This window comes from Paramormyrops kingsleyae, chromosome 8, assembly GCF_048594095.1.
Source record: "Paramormyrops kingsleyae isolate MSU_618 chromosome 8, PKINGS_0.4, whole genome shotgun sequence".
Classification (NCBI taxonomy): Eukaryota; Metazoa; Chordata; class Actinopteri; order Osteoglossiformes; family Mormyridae; genus Paramormyrops; species Paramormyrops kingsleyae.
The window spans coordinates 11,238,717-11,256,982 of NC_132804.1; the positions used below are offsets into that span (position 1 = coordinate 11,238,717).

The 18,266-nt window shown below is 49.4% G+C and overlaps 1 protein-coding gene across 4 annotated transcripts; it reads right to left on the reverse strand.

Moving 5' to 3' along the window:
* Positions 1 to 3,886: 3,886 nt before the first annotated feature.
* Positions 3,887 to 18,198, reverse strand: LOC111856999 (prickle planar cell polarity protein 3). Of its 4 annotated transcripts, none has more exons than XM_023837402.2 (11): positions 17,962 to 18,198; positions 14,251 to 14,333; positions 10,299 to 10,482; positions 10,099 to 10,212; positions 9,103 to 9,240; positions 7,255 to 7,458; positions 6,821 to 7,007; positions 6,370 to 6,702; positions 5,860 to 6,060; positions 5,297 to 5,560; positions 3,887 to 5,075 (listed from the first exon to the last, which is right to left on the reverse strand). In XM_023837402.2, the coding sequence occupies exons 1-11, from the start codon at positions 18,001 to 18,003 to the stop codon at positions 4,624 to 4,626; spliced, it is 2,202 nt and encodes a 733-aa protein (XP_023693170.2). In that variant the 5' UTR covers positions 18,004 to 18,198; the 3' UTR covers positions 3,887 to 4,623. The 4 variants fall into 4 exon arrangements, with proteins under 4 accessions (XP_023693170.2, XP_023693168.2, XP_023693167.2 ...); XM_023837400.2 differs by having other exon boundaries at positions 3,887 to 5,072; positions 5,297 to 5,587; positions 17,962 to 18,196; XM_023837399.2 differs by having other exon boundaries at positions 5,297 to 5,587; positions 17,962 to 18,094.
* Between the last annotated feature and the right edge of the window lie 68 nt (positions 18,199 to 18,266).

Below are 18,266 nucleotides of genomic sequence, written 5' to 3' on the forward strand. Positions count from 1 at the left end.
GAATTCTTTATTTTTAAATTAATTTTATTATATAATGATAATTACTGTTACTGTCTATCATTGTGTAAATGTATTTTTACTATCTAAATATATGTATTCAGCTAGTGTAAACATGCACGATGCTATCACAGCAAATATGCCAGGCTGAGACGTTACCTTTTGTTTCCTCTGAGAGACGTGCCGCGTGACTCATTTCCCCGCGTGTACAAGTTATCTTAGGTCGGTGTTCACGGTTTGACTTCTGAGATTCAGATCGAGTTCTAGGTAAATTTTTTTCGAACTGGTTGGTACGACTTTTAAGAAATTTGAATTCTAATGAGTGCGAGAACTGAGGTACCACTGTATTTCGAACAACTGAAATCAAAGCACAAATCGCGTGCAGTGAAAACGTTGAAGTTCCCTAAAAAGTAGAAAATACATAGTTTGAATTTCTTACAGACAAAATAAATTACACTGGAATCCGTTTACAGTAATACCGTCTGTCTGGGTGAAACTGATCACTATAACTAGACTAGAGATGCACCGATCTACCAGCTAGGGACCGGAATCGGCGGATTTTCAGTGCGCTTGCCCGGACCAAACATTTTTTGGCTGTGAGCATTAGCTTGTGCTTGGCTAAGGCTGTGAAAACTCGCTGAGTGGATCTAAGCAGTGGACCCGTGTAGAACAACATCGTTGAGATATACTGTATGGCCGCACGCACTATGCCAGTCAGTATACAGACCATGACCTTTTGGAAGCAGCTGGGGCAGTTGTAAGGCCAAATGGCATGCAGGTATAGCAAAACACTCCTGTGTGTGATATAAACGCTGTGAGATTTTTGCTGAGATCATGTGTGGAGAACACCATAGAGCAGTGGAACTGAGCTGTGAGCTCTTCTGAGGAGGGCAGTGGAAACTTGTCTGGGATCACTGCATTATCCACTGCATGGAGATCAACACAGATACACAGGGCCCCTGACTTTTTCTTAGTCACCAGGTTTGAGACCCAGGGTGAAGCGTCCAGCAACTGCTGTAGCTCGGCAGAGACCCCATCACGGAGAGCCAGCAGGATTTACAGTGGCTGGATGATGGGTTTAACAGATAGGCTGAGTGGAGGTTAGTGTGTGAAAGCAGTGAGGCAGCCCAAGCCAGTGATGGCCACAAACAGCAGCAAGATGATTCTGCTTACCACAGCTATGGCATGTCTGACCACAAGCTGGACAATTGAGGTCTTTTGAGGCATGAGACCAAGATCTAGTTACCACAAGGTTGTTGTGAGTGGGGCCAAGGCCAAGGAAACAGCAATCGGAGGGGGCTGCTTGGCTGGAAACACCCCTGGCCGAGGATGGAGGGGCTTGGGAAGCCCTAGTTTAAAACACCTTCATCAACACAAACTCACAGGTAAACACAAGCTGCATTACAGCAAGAATGACCGCTGCAGGACTTCCAAGTGATCAAACAGCAGTCTGTATGTAAATCACCCCAGATAGGGTGTCGAACCATCACAAGATGCATATGTGATTCCAAGACACCAATTCAGCCACCTAGGGTACCAGGATACCCACACAGGCATGCGGAGAGCAGGCAGTGTGCAGATGGCACTCTCAGGAAGTGAGCTCCAAACCTCGATGACATACCACCACGTATCACCCACTGACAGGACGGCCTCCTTCTCCATTCATCACCTGTTTCTTTCTCGTCCTTCTCAAGATGTATTCTTCTTCTTGTTCTTTCTTTGAAAGCTGGTGTATAGCATGCACCAACATCATTTGTTTTGGATTTCTACTGCAGTCATTAACTGTTCTTCTAAACATTGCCAGGTGGCAGTCATGTTGAAATGTTATTGCCAGGTCTCAGCTTTCAAAGGATCAATGTTTCGCAAGAACCCTTTGCTTGGAAGCGAGGACTCTGCGTTTGGAAAATGTCCCCGGTGTGTGAGCGAGAGATTGGGGGACTTTGTGTGCACGTCTCCACAGTCATCGAAAATCTCCCTTTTCAAAATAAGTGTCCACCACACAGGGGCGCCAGAGGGGCATGGATACCATGATAGATTCAGGGGTCCCAACACTTCGTGTAAAAAAAATTGTAAAATTCAAATATGAACACAACTTCAAATGCCTGGATTGTTATTTATTGTATTTCTATAGTAACTGCACTACTGCTGTTCTGGGGGTGATGTGGCCATTTTGTTTTATGCTAACATTAAAGGTGTTTGGTGTATTAAAAACGAAATCACACACAAATACATCAGTTTCAAAAGCAGAAATAAATGCACAGGGTAGGGTTTAGATATTGAGATTCGATAAAAGTTGATAAAAGGGCTCAAAATCTCTCCTAAATCATGCCAGTGCGGCGTCACATGTGTGCATCGTGTCTCAGAATCTGTTTTAGTAGCAACAGTCCCACTTCAAGAAACATTATATTATATGTTTATTAAACGGCTTAAACACTACCTTAGTTTGCCAAAGTGTTTAGATCAAAATTCAGTTCTGGCATTTTGTGTATCATCTGTTTCTCTGATTAAAGTATCAGGCTTCATTTTTAGATTTTCTTAATCGATGGAGAAAATAAAGCAACCACATTAAAGACAATCACTTCATGTAAATCTAAGACGTGAATTTGTAATGCCAGTTGAGTTTCATAAATCATCTGTTGCGGTTTTGTGTGTATGTGTGATGCAGAGCCGGTCTTGGTGTAGCTGCTTGGCCCAGTGCTCTCCAGTTATTTTTCCCCAAACACCACTGCCCCCACTTATGTGACGCAGAGCAGTCGTACAGGTTAAAAATTTCACTCTCTGGCCAGTGGGCCACCTACTGGAGATCCCTGCACTCTGTGCCGCATCTGTACCAAATACAGTTATTTACACGCCCCAGTGCTAGCAGTGGGATTTTCTGTAAACACACTCGCCCCCATGCACACAAAGGCCATTACAAAGGACTGGTGTTTCTGTGCTCCTATTGATGCAAGCAGGCCATAAACACAGTGTGGGTGTGTGTAGTCTTTTCCTCCAGGGCTCCTTCTCAAGCGAACGCCCTCTACTGGAAGTTTAAGAGAGTTCATTTTGTGTCCATCAAACACCAGGATCAAGTGTAATTCAGGGACTTCCATTCATGTAAACCGCATAGCCCTGCTAACACTGGGAAGGTGTCCACATTTCATACATGCAGAAAGAGCTGGAGAAAGGAGTGAAGCACACAGCAGCAGACCTGCCCGCAGAGCCATTACACCATGACAAAATGTATACACATACAGTATATATGACCTATATAAATGGGCATTGCAGACATCCGTCTTTCTTCTGTAACCGCTTATCCTATTCAGGCTCGCGGGGGGAACCAGAGTCTATCCCGGAGGCTACAGCACAAGGCAGGGAACAACCCAGGATGGGGTGCCGACCCATCGCAGAGCACACTCACACATCACTCACTCGCACATGCACACCTACGGGCAATTTGGTAACACCAAATAGCCTCAGCATGTTTTCGGACTGTGGGGGGAAACGGTAGTACCAGGAGAAAACCCCCACGGCGACACGGGGAGAACATGCAAACTCCACACACACGGAACCCTGGCGGAGACTCGAACTGAGGTCATTGAAAACATATAAATATAAAATATGAAATGTTTCATAAAGGCACACAGGACCATTATCATTACAATTACAAATATCAAAAGAACATGAACGACCAGTTTCCTGTTCCAGAACTGTGCCTCTACTGTTCATTTGGTGCCAGTTATATTTCAGTCCACCCTTGTATGCAGGGCACATTTGTATCTCTGTGTGTAAATACACATATGATCTGGTTTATATACACGTGCATATGCAAGAGCCAAAGCTTTTAAATCTGCTTACACACTTCCTTGGTCATACACAGACCCACAAAAAACCACACTGAACATGCAGCTTTTCCATCTCCTGTTTAATTCCAGTTTTTGGCCTTTCCTCCTTAATTTGATCTTCTGCCATCAGTGTCACTTTCTGTTATATTAATGTTCATTAATATTCCGAAACCTTTGCCACAATACAGGCAGGTATATCAGTGCCTATCAGATTGTATCGTCAGAAGGGATTGTCAGCTTACACATGTTCCATTCCTGGTGTCAGAAGACACACTGGACACCCTTGGACACCCTTGTGCAAATGAATTGAAACAAGTTGTCACACAGACATGCGTGCAGTGGCCTGGGACCTGCTGGTTTCCCCCACAGTCCAAAAACATGCCGAGGTTAACTGGAGCTGCCAAGTTCCCCACAGGCATGAATGGTGCATGAGCCCTGCGATGAATCAGCCCCCCATCCTGGGTTATTCCCATACAATTTTTTATCAAAGCACCGGTTCTTAAATATTCCCAAGGTGATAAGTATGAATTAATGTGACTGTGATGTCTGCCTTAACTGTGGTCAATCTGAGAGCATATAGATGCAATAACTTGTTTCAATTAATTTGCACAAGGGTGTACATTTTAGCTCAGATAGAACATCACTGTCTGATATTGCAGCACGGTCATAGAATTCATTCCCAAAAGCAGCCCTTGGACGTGGCTCTCAGTGGTGAAGGGCAGAAACGCAATGCATCCCCTCGAACCCTAAGCACACCTTTGCATGTGCTGTAGATTGCAGGTTTGTAATGAGATGCAGAGGCTCAGGAGATGCTGCAGTGCGCGTCTCCGTCCTTCCCACTGCGGCTGCGGGGTCTCGCCCTCCCGTCCCGCCGGCTGGATCCCGTCTCTCCTTCCATCCATCCCGCCCCGCGCCCTCCACCCGATACAGACCGACGGAGCTGTGGGGGCAGCGGGATGGGCTGTCCGAGGAAGTAGCCCTCCTCCTCGGACTCGGAGGAGGAGGAGCAGGTGGAGCAGGGATCTTCGTGCTTCCAGCGGCTGGGCAATAGGGTGAGAGGGGCATGGTTGTGGGCAGGCGGGCCCTTCTCCAGGTCCCCATGCCAGTCCAGGGCATCCAGACAGGGCCTGGTGGCATTAGTCCGCTGGGGGTGCCTTCTCGTGTTCAGGTGAAGGGGTGTGCCAGAGGCGCCCTGACTGTGGCTCCAGCCTGAACCACCCCTTCGGGAAGTTCGCTGTTGGTACGGTCCATCTGCTAGGAGGACAGCGGGGACAAACGAACAGTAAATGGTTGAGGAGATAAAGTATGAGGACAGAAGTAAAATGGCTTAGAAAAAGGTTGAGATATTGGGGAAGATGCTCAAGAGAGCACAGAAAAAAGTTGGGTGTGAAAAATGTGTGATATAATCATGTAACACTCGACAGTGTGTAAAGTAACCCCGCCCATAGATCATGTGACCACACGGCCCCTCGTACCCAGCAGCTCCATGCGTGGGGCTCCGCACATTTGCGGTGTTTGCCTCTGGAATCGGAGCTTCCCACACGTAGGGTCCTCGCCCCGCCCCTGCTCTTCCTCATCAACATCCTCCTCGTCTATCAGGTAGCTGCAGCTGATCGGCTCGCGGAAGCTGACCCTGGCGCCGCCGGGCCGGGGGGGTGGGGGGCACGGGTCGGGCGGCAGGGAGGTAGCGGGCGATGCGGAAACAGCCGGGGAGGCGGGCAGACTCTCACTGGGAGCAGCTGAGGAGGCACACTGAGAGTCACACACTGTGAGAGAGAGAGGGAGAGTCTTCATTTTACTTTTATGTGTGTGTGTGTCTAACAAATATACAACAGCAACCTAACTGATGTTTAAAGGACACAGATATTGTCAGGGTCTCTATTTGGAAAATAATGGAGAAAAAAACAATGCACTGATCAGAAATTCTCATTAAAAAGTTTAACCTCTCACAGATATAAAAATAGGTAAAACGGAGCTAAATATGACGATTCCTACATTCGACACAGCAGCTGTCAAATAAGCGAGAATGTCATTTTACCCCGGCTGCCAAGCTCGCCTGCACTGTCCGCTTCCTTCTCAGTTGACGTGCCTCTTGAAGAGCATTTCGGGAGGAACTCTAGATACTCTGATGTGACATCACTTGCACCGCGTTGAGGGCGAGCGTCGCTGGGGCGAAGGTCCGGTGGCTGGGGGCTTTGAGCTGGGAGGTGTCCGTTCGGCTGTGCCACACTGGAGGCAGCTAGGAGTTGGAATGAAGAGACGGAGAGAAAAGTTAGTAAGTGACCCAGGAAAAAATCAAAACTGCTTGTGTGGTGATGCACCTGTTTACCACCAGTGGGTCATTTTAAGTGTTTCAAATACAGATTAATTGTTACATTTTTTAATGGTCAAAATATGTTATTAGGGACTAATGGTAACAGATAAAGGAGTTGGAAGAGGAAATTGACACTGAATTCCTTTAATCCATTCCTATTTTGGGGTGAGGTGCTGACCATGTACACAGGCTCACATCATTGACTACATTCATTCATAATTTGTAAATTCGAACCCGGATTTATGCTGCCCTTCTCTGGAACGCCGCAGCCGGCTGCAGTGAGGTTTTCTGAACACTGGGTGGTGCTGTGACACCGTCGCTGCCGATGGATCGGGCCGGTGGCATCCACACACTGCGTCCGTCGGGATGCGCTCTGCAGTGCTGAGTCGCAGGAGTCAGAGCTGTACGGGTCCTCCCCCAAAGAGCAGGGGCGTGAGCAGAAAATGAGGCCCCCGCGAGGAAGGAAGGGCCGGCCCAGCAACGGCAGCCGGCAGCGGGTGCAGCAGAAACAGGACTCGGCGGCGTGCCAGTGCTGGCCCTCATAGGTCATCTGGCCCTGGTCGATCCCTGTGAGGGAGGGAGGCGTTCAAGGGGGATGAGAAGAGAAACACGTCTCCACGGCAACACCGACACATTCCGCTACAAGCGACCAGCAAGCTAGCCCCGCCCTCCCCAGCCGCAGTACCTATGACCTCCCCACAGGAGTCGCAGTAATCAGAGTAGAGGGACTCGTAGCAGGAGCAGCAGTGAGGCCGCCCCTCACGCATGATGTAGTGCTGGCCGCCCAGCGCCGCCTCGCACCCGGAGCAGCAGAAGTGTCGCAGGTGCCAATGCCTCCCCTCGGCCTCCGCACACTCGTCCGCCAGGATGATCTGGGCCCGAGAACCAGGGCGTTCAGGTTAGCTGTGAGCTAATTCCACAATTTAATCCCTCTATTAAAATTTCCCATGAATCCCTGGTGTTAGAAATGGTGCTAAAAACACTCACAAGAAACTTTGAAGTGTGGCATATGAAAGTGAATTTTTCTGTGCAGTAAAAAGGTAGGGGATGAAAATGGTGATGGATAGAGAAGGGAGAGAGAGAGAGGGAGGGAGGAGGATAGGGGGTGTGGCCTGACACCTCGTCACAGGCCTGGCAGCGCGGTCTGATCTGCTCGGCATGGTGCCGCCCGCAGTACATCCGGCCGTCCTGGTAGAAGTAGATGAGGTCCACCAGCAGCTCATGGCACTGGCAGCACAGGAAGCACTGGGGGTGCCAGCATGCGCCTGGCCCGGCCCGGCTGGCCAGCACCGCCAGGTCACCCCCCTGGATCGGCCGGCCACACTGGGGGCACAGACACCACGGGGTCAGGCTGAATATGCCCCCGGTAAAGTGAACCCCCAAGCATCCAAACTTACGGCGCTTTTCCATTGGCATCAGAACCGTGCCGGAGCCGAGCTATACTGCGAAGAGAGACTAGTTACAGCGCAGTTCCAGCTCGCTTCGGTTTTCACTGTAAAAGGGTCGGCTCAGTAACGGTGTCGCCGGGTTTGGAGAGTGACAGTGAGGTAAAACTGAAGAGATGCTTATATACTGGTCACACAGTGTACATCACGATTTACTATGTGCCGATTTCCGCTAACAAGTCTGTGAGAGTCGCCACGTTATGTTAGCATCAAATGACAGCAGCATTAGAATTCGCCTGCGTGAATTTGCATTATGAATCCATTCGTTCAGCTGCTGTATAGCACTTTTTTAAGATGCTGGTTGGAAATTTTCAAGCTCAAAGTTATCGGGAATGTATCAATTGATCGCAATGTGGGATACTACTAATAATGAATGATATATAGAATATGGTCTTTTTTCCTTCAGATAATGGTAAATGGATTGCATTTATATAGCGCATTTTTCTACTCCGTCAAGCACTCAAAGCACTTTACAGTTATGCCTCACATTCACCCATCCATACACACACATCCATACACATACACATCCACACACACACATCCACACACACACATCCACACACATCCACACGCCGGTGGCGGGTACAGCCACGCAAGGCGCCAACCTGCTCACCGGGAGCAATTTGGGGTTCAGTGTCTTGCTCAAGGACACTTCGATGGGGTCAGGAGGAGCCAAGGCTCAAACCTGCAACCTTCCGGTTGCCAAGCAGTAGCACTACCTCCTGCGTCACCATTGCCTATCATCGTTATCTCCCTGCATTTCACCAAATCACGCTTTTGGCCCTGCCAGTGCGGCTACGGCTCCCATGATTTACAGTGAAAAGCGCTGGTTCACGATACGGCTCAGTTCCTGATGGAGAAGCGCCATTACACTCACTTTCTGTTTATCAAAACAGCACAGCCACAGAATTATGTGCGACAGTTAGCTTGTGGTTTCTTACTTGCACATACACTGTCCACTAATTCATTTGTTTTCTTAATATTTATTTCAATAATATTACAAAAATCAGGATTTTATTTGTGTGCCACGTACGCTTTCATATTTCGCACCACGTTTACTTGTTTGCACAATGTGCACCATCTCTGCAGCTTCTCAGTAAACACTTGTGCCCTGCTACAGTATGTACAAGAATTTCCCTGTGGGATCAATAAAGTTTAACTAATCTAATGTAATCTCAGGTACAGCTTCAGAGTCATACGTTAGTGCTGTGATCCTAACAACAGCTCGAGGCAGAAAGGAGGGAGCAGCCTTTTAAATGAAGTACATCACTGTGCTGCGTGCAAGCAGTAAATTAGGACAATTTTAAAATGCTTATTAGTATTCCTGTTGTTTGCGTGCATTTTACCTGTTGTACGTCATTATTTCTGTTTTATCTGAGGCCATATATGAATATTACAGCATGAGGTTTGGTTAAGCTCTACTAGTAGTTTTAACTGAACTAGCTTCTTGACTATCTGCTTCAGTCTGCTTCAGTCTTTCTTGGCATAGCACTGGATTCTCAGACCCTCTGGCACCCCGTACCTCCCGACAGATGGCGCTGGTCATGGTGACGGGGAACAGCCGCACATTCCCCTTGCCCAGGTTCTCGCTTTTCCTCTTCTGGCTAAAGAGCTGAAGTTCTCTCTTCTCATTCTCATCCAGTGTGTTACAGTACTGAGGCTGAAACACACAGGGTCACGGGGCATAGGTTGAGAGAGGCAGTGTCACAGGATCCGAGGCTAAGAGAGGCAGTGTCACAGGGCTGAAGCTGAGAGTAGCAGAGTCACAGGGACGGAAGCCAAGAGAGGCAGAGTCACAGGGACGGAAGCCAAGAGAGGCAGAGTCACAGGGCTGAAGCCGAGAGTAGCAGAGTCACAGGGATGAAGGCAAAGAGTAGCAGAGTCACAGGGATGAAGGCAAAGAGTAGCAGAGTCACAGGGTCCGAGGTCGAGAAGGGCAAAGTCACAGGGACGGAAGCCAAGAGAGGCAGAGTCACAGGGACGGAAGCCAAGAGAGGCAGAGTCACAGGGACGGAAGCCAAGAGAGGCAGAGTCACAGGGCTGAAGCCGAGAGTAGCAGAGTCACAGGGATGAAGGCAAAGAGTAGCAGAGTCACAGGGATGAAGGCAAAGAGTAGCAGAGTCACAGGGTCCGAGGTCGAGAAGGGCAAAGTCACAGGGACGGAAGCCAAGAGAGGCAGAGTCACAGGGATGGAAGCCGAGCGAGGCAGAGTCAGAGAGACGGAGGCCGAGCGAGGCAGAGTCACAGGGATGAAGGCCGAGCAAGGCAGAGTCATAGGATGGAGGCCAAGAGTAGCAGTCTCACAGGGTCCGAGGCCGAGAGAGGCAAAGTCACAGGGACGGAAGCCAAGAGAGGCAGAGTCACAGGGATGGAAGCCGAGCGAGGCAGAGTCAAAGGGATGAAGGCAGAGCGAGGCAGAGTCACAGGATGGAGGCTGAAGTAGTCAGAGTAATTTGTCAGCAGAAGAGCAGACATTGTGGACTTCACTTTGCCTGCCTATGCATAGCATGTGTCATACCTCACTGTCATGTGCTGGCAGCTGGTGCAGAAGCTGTTTAACTCTGTATGTTTCCCCTAGGCTGTTGACATAGGGCACCTTGTCCTCCGGAATACAGCTGAAGTACTGGTGCACCTGCGTGGGGTTTGAGCATGAGGGGGGATCAGCCTTTTCTGCTCACCCCCCCATGTGGTTCGGGACAGTTCCGAGGGAGCACTCACCTGTTCGGGTTTGAGCCTGGGGGGGACCCAAGCGTACTCCTCAGAGGCACACCCCGAGTCATCATCAGAGATGGAATGTCTCCGGACATCAGCCACTAGCTTAGCCACCATCCTGTCCAATGCTCCCGGCACAGAGCGGAACCCGTGCTCCTCACGCACACACCGGCAGTGAACGCAGGTTTTCCTGCAGGCCGAAAAAAGACCCCTTCACCTCAATCTTCAGAACTACGCCTGCCCTGATATTTCTTATTAAATCACTTTTGCACTCTATATCACGGCCAGAGGTCAGCAGACTTGGGCATGAGAACCAGATCCAACAGACATGCAATGCTGATCCAGAATCAGAATGACTGTGCACAGAATGGAAATTAACAATCAATTTTGAGAAAGGAAAAGCTAAAAACACATAACTCTACTTCATCCAAAAACTTCTGTCTCCATGGGAGGCAGAGATTAGCTTCAGAGAATGATGGGCTTGGGGTTCATCCTCTCAGTCAAGCCACCATGAGCAGCTCTGTGGAGAAGCTTGACCTGCTCCCAGTTGCCAAGCATTAACGTGATGATGAGACAGAAAGCTGCTTTGCCAAGTCTTTGCCTCGTCGCCTGTTTGTATGACAATCCCACCATCACTATTGAAGCCTACCAGGACCCCCCCCCCCCCCCCTAACCTGCTGTACTCAAGTCTCTAGTGTAGTGTTTCCCAATCTGGTCCTCGGGGACCCATAGACAGTCCACTTTTTTGCTCCCTCCCATCTCCTGGTAGGGAGCAAAAAAAGTGGACTATCTGGTTGGGAGCTTTGAGGTAAACATGGACCGACTGTGGGTCCGCGAGGACCAGATTGGGAAACACCGCTCTACTGGAATTCGTATCGGAAATCAAGCAAACGCCCAACCTATCAAACAGGGTGGGAACAAAGGGGTGCAGCAAAATATCTGCACGGGACGGCTGTTTGCAGCAGATGCTGCTCAGCTCATGCTAACCCATGTCGGCCTTAAGGGAAAGTTCTCAGAGCAGCAAATGCGTGTACGAGCACACTCTCAGAAACACACGGACAGCTTGTCATATCAACTGAAACTTGATATCTCACAGATTTTTTTCTTTTAGCAAGGCTTACAGCTTCCCCTTCATTCTCTAGCTGCAATAACATTATATAGTGACCCACTGAAGAGGACATCATATCAACAACTGCCAAGTTACACCCAAATTATTCACAACTGGAAAAATATTGTTATTGTGATAAAAAAGTCTCCAGTGGTGAAAAGGGCACACGCAAACACATAGTCTTGCAGCCACCTCCAGCATCAACAGGCGGTTTAATGAGCCAGATGTCCTCTCTGATAACAACATCTGCCCCTTCTCTCACTACCACAAGGCTGCTGCCTGGCAGTAGTCGGTAACGGTCTTGGGCTAAGTGACATGTTTGGGTCAGGCCTGTCCCTATCCCTATTTCGGTGGCCCCGAAACGCAGAGTGGCAGCAACCACTGATTTCAGATCAGCTTTATCTGCCCTAACTGGGTCAGTGGCCCAGAACTGTGACACTGGGCTGGGACTTTCAAAGACAATGTGCTGTAGACGTCACTAGGAGACAAGGACAGTTCTGTGCTTGTGAAGGGGGGACACTTTGGGGGTAAAAAAAAAAAAAACATTTTGCACATTTCGCCTGTTCCCCCTTTGCCCCCCACTTTCCAGCCTCCCGGCATGTTCCGTGGCTCGCCCTGCTGGTTGGCGTGATATTTGGACGCTGTTCAGACAGGGATCTTCTGACGTCTCGCTAACGAGCACCGTTTCGGGGTTTTGGCGTAAAGTCGCCGCCTCTACAGACACACCAGCGCTTCCTCCAGATGGGAATCTGTGATGGTTCCTCTGAATACGTGAGCACTGGCCAAGCACTCGGCCCTCCAGTCAGCTGCTACTTTTAGCCCCTATGAATGCCACTTCTACTTGAGGTCCCCACTGTAACGAATACTTTAACTCTCCATAGAAGGTATTTAACAGCAGGAGCTGTGGCCAGTAATCTTATTAGCGTAGCGGAGAGGATTAGGGCATGGCGGGGGGGGGGGGCTGGGGTTCTGGAGGAGCAGCCAGACAGGAAGTGAAGGTACAACAGAAGTAACAAGAATGAAGAAAAGAGAGATTTGTACTTGGAATAAAGGAGAGTGTGTCAGTAAGCTTTGGCATTGACAAAACAGTCAGGTAGTAAGTGGAACTGGCCTGTAAGGAGTGGTGGAGATGGAGACCTGCACGAGAGGCTCCTAGAGATGGCTTGTTTTCTTCAACAGCTGGTCGGCTGGGGTGTGGATGGACCCCAGGGAAGAGCTAAAGCCAGCTTCTGCTTCAGCAGGAGACTAATTCGATTAGCGTTGACGCTCACGCTGGTTCTTGTCAGCATCTCTCCCGACTCTTTCCTCGTCTCTCGCACGCACACGCCCCACTCCCCACTCAACAATCAACATGCACTAACTAATTAAACCAAATAAACGTTGCTGTTGGCCACAATGTTGGCATGGGTTCATACCCCGTGACTCTCCAGCTGATCACGGAATCCCTAAATGGATCACAAACCCATAACATTTCTGTTACGAGGTTAGACCTTCAACACTTACAGTCCATAACCCCTCCACCAGGGTCAAAAGAAGCACCGCAAATATTGCAGTTTTTTAATGTAAATCCCTACCAACCACGGCTTTGTGTGCATCTCAGAGCGAGCACACAAGTCGGTCCGATGATAGTTAACGGCATGTCTCTTCCCGCAAGTGACTGCTCAGACTGCACACCAGCTGCGGACAATTACAGCCGCAACAAGCAAATACGACTGCCGCAATATCTGTACTGCGAGAAGTACAGGTGTTACGGAATAATCGTGTCCCTGCAGAGTCACAAACGAGGTTCACTTGCCGGAGCTCAGCCTCCCGGCCAGCAAAACGCTTCCCACGACTGTACACTGCTGCAGGACAGGACCCACGACTGTACACTGCTGCAGGACAGGACCCACGACTGTACACTGCTGCAGGACAGGACCCACGACTGTACACTGCTGCAGGACAGGAGCACGCCTGTGACCTCGCCTCTGAGCCTGACCAGCAGTGTGTGGAGCCGGGCATCTTGCAGGCGCATAGAAGGTAACCAGATTCCCCAGCAGACGCTGCCGGAAGCACCGTATAAAAGAGGGGCTCAGCTGAATACAGAGCAGGCTGCACTCGGTCAGCAAGGGGCGCTGCAGCTTAACCAGCAACCCAGCTGGTCATGAACACGTAAGAACTTTCAACTCCATGATTGCCAGCATGTCAGCGCAGACTTACCCAGATGCAGGTGATAGGTCTCCCCACCCTGACAGAGGATTACACTGCAGGCCCCCCCTCCTAGTGCAGGTGTGTAGGGCAGCTAGGCAGCAGGATCACCTTGTGGTTCCCCATGTATAACTGCGACTGGTCCTCCACTGTTCTCTGCTTTCGCCACATCTACTGCTGCTACATCCCTGTACGTCCCTATTTTTGCTGTTGAATCTTTATTAACCTATTTGGCGCATCATGAAAAGCACAGCTACCCATAAGCAGTGGGATCCCCCGTACGTGTTCCGCAGAGACTAGTGGATCTTCGCCATGTTGTCAATACAGTCGGACCCTCTAATTTAATGGGCCGGATCTCGAGTTCCTCTGAGGTGTCATTGTCCAGGAATGCAACCAGACCCGGCACCAGCCTAGCGGAGCTCCTCGGGCCGGCTGGAGTCTGCTGTGGGGGTGACGCCATCACCCAGAGCTGAGGAACAAGTCTGACTGGTTCCTCGAGCTGGTTCCCCACGCAGGAGCTCTAGCTCAGGTGCCCTGTGTGCTGCTAGCAGTGGCGTGGGTTCACGGCCATGCCTGTCACACAAGCCCTGCTGGTGACACAGGCACCTTCCACGCACAGAGATCACAGCCACAGTCACCGTGTTATAGTAAAGCAGAACCTACCTCCATCCGTGCATGTGGAAGCCGGGGCACTGGTCACCACAGCGAGCACAGGGCAGGCGGCAGTCTGGGATGCTGTCGCTTCCCTGCACAAAAAAGTAACAATCAAGGAAGATCAGACAGGGACCAAAATGTCAGCAAAATGTCACATCAGGAGGGGTGGGTGGCACGGTGGTTAAGGACCTGCTCCTACGTCTGGAGTGCTGTCCTTCACACTTTCATCTCTGGTGTTTCATCATGTGTCCTCCTGAGATGTGCAGGGATACAGCGGAAATCCAGCTCTGATAGTGACCTACAGCAGACTTACTCAGGTGATACTCAGCCCGACACCCTCACTGCAGGGCCCTTCCTCCTAGAGCAGCTATGTAACCCAACAGAAGGTCCAACATGCACAGACGTGTCAGATGGAGACAGACCCCCTCCCCCACCCTGCTGAATCACACGGCCATGTGTCCCAACATCTGCAGCCCACAAAGGACTGATAGGATTAACCAATTAACTGTAAGCTAAATGTGAATTTAAATGCAATTTCAGACTTCCACCACTATGAACACACACATTTCACAGTGACACTGAACACGCACAGCTTACATCAGCAAACAGTCATGATCAATGCCAACGTCGTGATGATGTGGTTCAATAATGGCCTAGATTAGATAGTGACAACAGCACTGTGCTGAGTTACCTGTGCCAGACTGTGTCAGTCTGTCAAAATGCCATTTGCCAGAATGCCAACCCGCTTTCCATCTACCCATTTAAAACAATATTTTAGGAAGGAAATGGCCACAGGAAATAGGTCACACCCAACACTTTCCTCAGAGTTTCCATACTCTTCCCTTTCTATGTGGAGTGAAAGAGAGAAAATTGAACTGGTCCAGCTGGGATGTACCCAGTAGGAGAGAAAACTAAACTGGTCCACTTAGGAGATACCTGGAAGAAGAGAAAACTGAACTGGTCCAGTTGGGATATACCCAGAAGGAGAGAAAACTGAACTGGTCCAGTTGGGAGGCGACCATATGGACATGACCTTGAAAAGGTTGAGAAGCTGAACACTGACCACTTTCAGGCTCCTTAATCTTTCAATTTTACTTTCTGGACCAAAGCACCCAAGTCTATATTCCTAAGGACTGAAGCTCCTTTGCTTTTCACACGTCACATGTTCCCACGAAGAGCGTCGACATACAGAACATTCCTTCACCTGCGAGCCGAATGAAACACTCATACCACACCAGAGCATGTGCAGAGGGGAACCACGTGTTTATTCTGCGGGGTTTTAAGGCAAAGCTCTGCTCTTTCAAACTTTCTTATTCAGTTGCTTTATTGAAATCTGAGAATGACATCCAAGCAGAAATTCAACAGCATGTCGTACAAATATTTGCACACGGACTGTGTGAACTGGTGGACTTGAACGCTACCACTGATAGTCAGGTAATGCGAGCATAAGGACCATCCCGCAAGACGGCTCTCATCACTACAGTTTAGTGATGGGAAAAAGTGGTTAGCAGCTCCCCCAGGTCACGACTCCCCCGGCCCCCGGCTTGGTTCGCACGCACGTCCAGACAAACACAGGTACAGAAAACAAGGAAGGTAAACAGCACTGCCTGAAGTGGGGGTGGGAACCGCAGCCATGGAAACGTGTGCTGAAACACACTGGGATTGCGATTCACCCGTTTACCACCTCAACTGCCAGTCAGGGCCTGGGGGGGGGGGGGCACCTGAAAACACCGAGGGACGGCTTGCGTGCGAGCCTGTGTCTCTGGGTGGGTGAGGGGGGACGTCAACAAAAACTGATGAAAGGAAACACAGGAGTCTGACACAGACTCCGAGTCAGGTCTGCAGTCTGTGAGAAGCATAGGCGTGCTTTGACTCTATGCGGGATTACATGAGCATCATGTATAAAGGCTGAACGTCACTTTGGCGTCGAGTCTATGCAGAGCTTACGCCGTGGCCTGAGTCACTGCGAACGGTTCGTGTCCCCGCGATGTGTAGCTGCATTTCTGGGGAGGTCCGTGTCCAGATACCACGTAAGCTATGGCGCATAATATGCGGCAATACCATACCTCCGTTGTATGAATCAACCTTAATACAGCAGCCAAACTTCAACAAGCTCATTCTGCTTAGACTCCCAAGTTTACACAAGAGGCACTTTGTTAAAATGAGGCAGCCAGATGCAAACCTGCAACCCCAGTCATGTGACCAGGAAATGCTGCCTCTTGAACCACCACAAGAGGGGCCTGTTGACTCTTCCTCAAATGTAAATGGGACTATATTCACCAAACTGACACAGAGTTACTGATGGAAGTGCCCATGAGATCAACCCTATGTACAAGTTCAGCATGTGCTTGCTGGAAATGTGCTAACAAATGAATATTTTAAGTCCAATGGGTCATCGACCTGCACATCTGAACCCCTTAATCCAGCCCCAGCCCGCTTTGCGCGTTAAAACGTTAACGGCAGGCGGCCGAGGTCACTGGCCTCCCGTTTCCTGTGAGCGCTGCACGCTGTCAGAACGCGGAGGAGGGCTGCAGGGCCGATGCTGTGGTGTTATCATAACCGAGCAGGGTGGGGAAAAATATGTCTGAGTATGCACAAAAACACGGCCTGCGGGTCACACGTGTTTTACAGCAAAACTGAAAAATAAGTCCACATATAAGTCTTGTTTCTAGTATTATTATACATCATTTCGGGTATATACTCAGACATGCGCAAAGTCATTCAGCGGTTTTTCCTCCCAAACATATTCTTAATTTTTCCAGGTTTTTTTTGCGCGCTGTTTTTAAAACCACAATCCTCCCCTTTTCCAAGTTAAAAGGATGCTGTGCTATCACACTATTAGCCATGGCAAGTTAAGTGTAAATGTAATGTAATTTTAGATTGCAGAACAGATCAGTATAGATAAGAATAGACAATAATAATTTCGGATGTAATCAAAGGTATCCTACACTTTATGGGAGACTTTACTCGCCACCCGCAACTTCTGATTTGTGCTGAAACCGCCGCGTTTGCTTAATATTTCAAGCACGAGTGTGGGGCACAAAGCAGAAAATTACAGGAATAAAAACATTTGCCAGACGGGCTACAGGAAGGGATGTGCAGTTTAAAAGGGCCTCGTCAACTTCCTGGGGAAAGTATACATGAGAAGATATTTTCATAACGGGCCGAATACGCTGAGATTCGTTGTGCCCCCCGACCCGTGCTGTTAGACCACCAGGGTAATATATCTGCAACTCGGCACTTTCTCGTCCTAAAAGGCGACATTTGGTGCGACATAGTTCGGTCAGACTTCAGAACTACAGAGAAAAAAGCCCAGCAATACCCAAAACTCTCGCACAGCCGAAACACAGAAAACGCTATTTAATCCCAGTTCAACACAAAAAAAGGCGTATAGAAAGTTCATAGGAAAATCGGCAGCGACATCAGACACCGCACTGTTAAAACTGTAAAGATCCTTTTTAAAAATCCCCCCTGGTCCCGATGAGCAGCACAGGACATTTCCAAAACTTCCCTGCAGTCAGAATAAAACCGGGAACAGACTCTTAATAAGTGCGAGTGGTCTGCTATATGGTGCACATGTAATTTCATTTACGTTTACGTTCGCCGTCCCAGACGAGGTTTCACTTTCAAAACCGGCGCTCCCGCATCAAAGCGCTTCACAATAAAACAGAGAATGAAAGAAGTGAAATGAGTTGATCTAAACTTGGCGTGTTTTCTCACCGAGCCCTTAGATCGCCGCTTTCTGGATCCAAGCGTGAACATGCAGTAATCTGGGTGCTTCACAATAAGGCACTGTCTTCGGGAGGAGTTAGAGCCGCCAGCCGCCGTACATAAGCCTCCAGTTGTTATCTTACGGACACGGACATGTAAGTAATCCTGCGGAGGCTGCAGTGAAATCCATTCGGCCAGGTTTTCCCTAAACTCAGCACACACATACACACGCACACACGCAACAACCCCGCCTCCGATCCAAAAGCCGGGCTTTGCCGTCTACTGTTACAGCCATGAATCCCCCAGGGAGGACA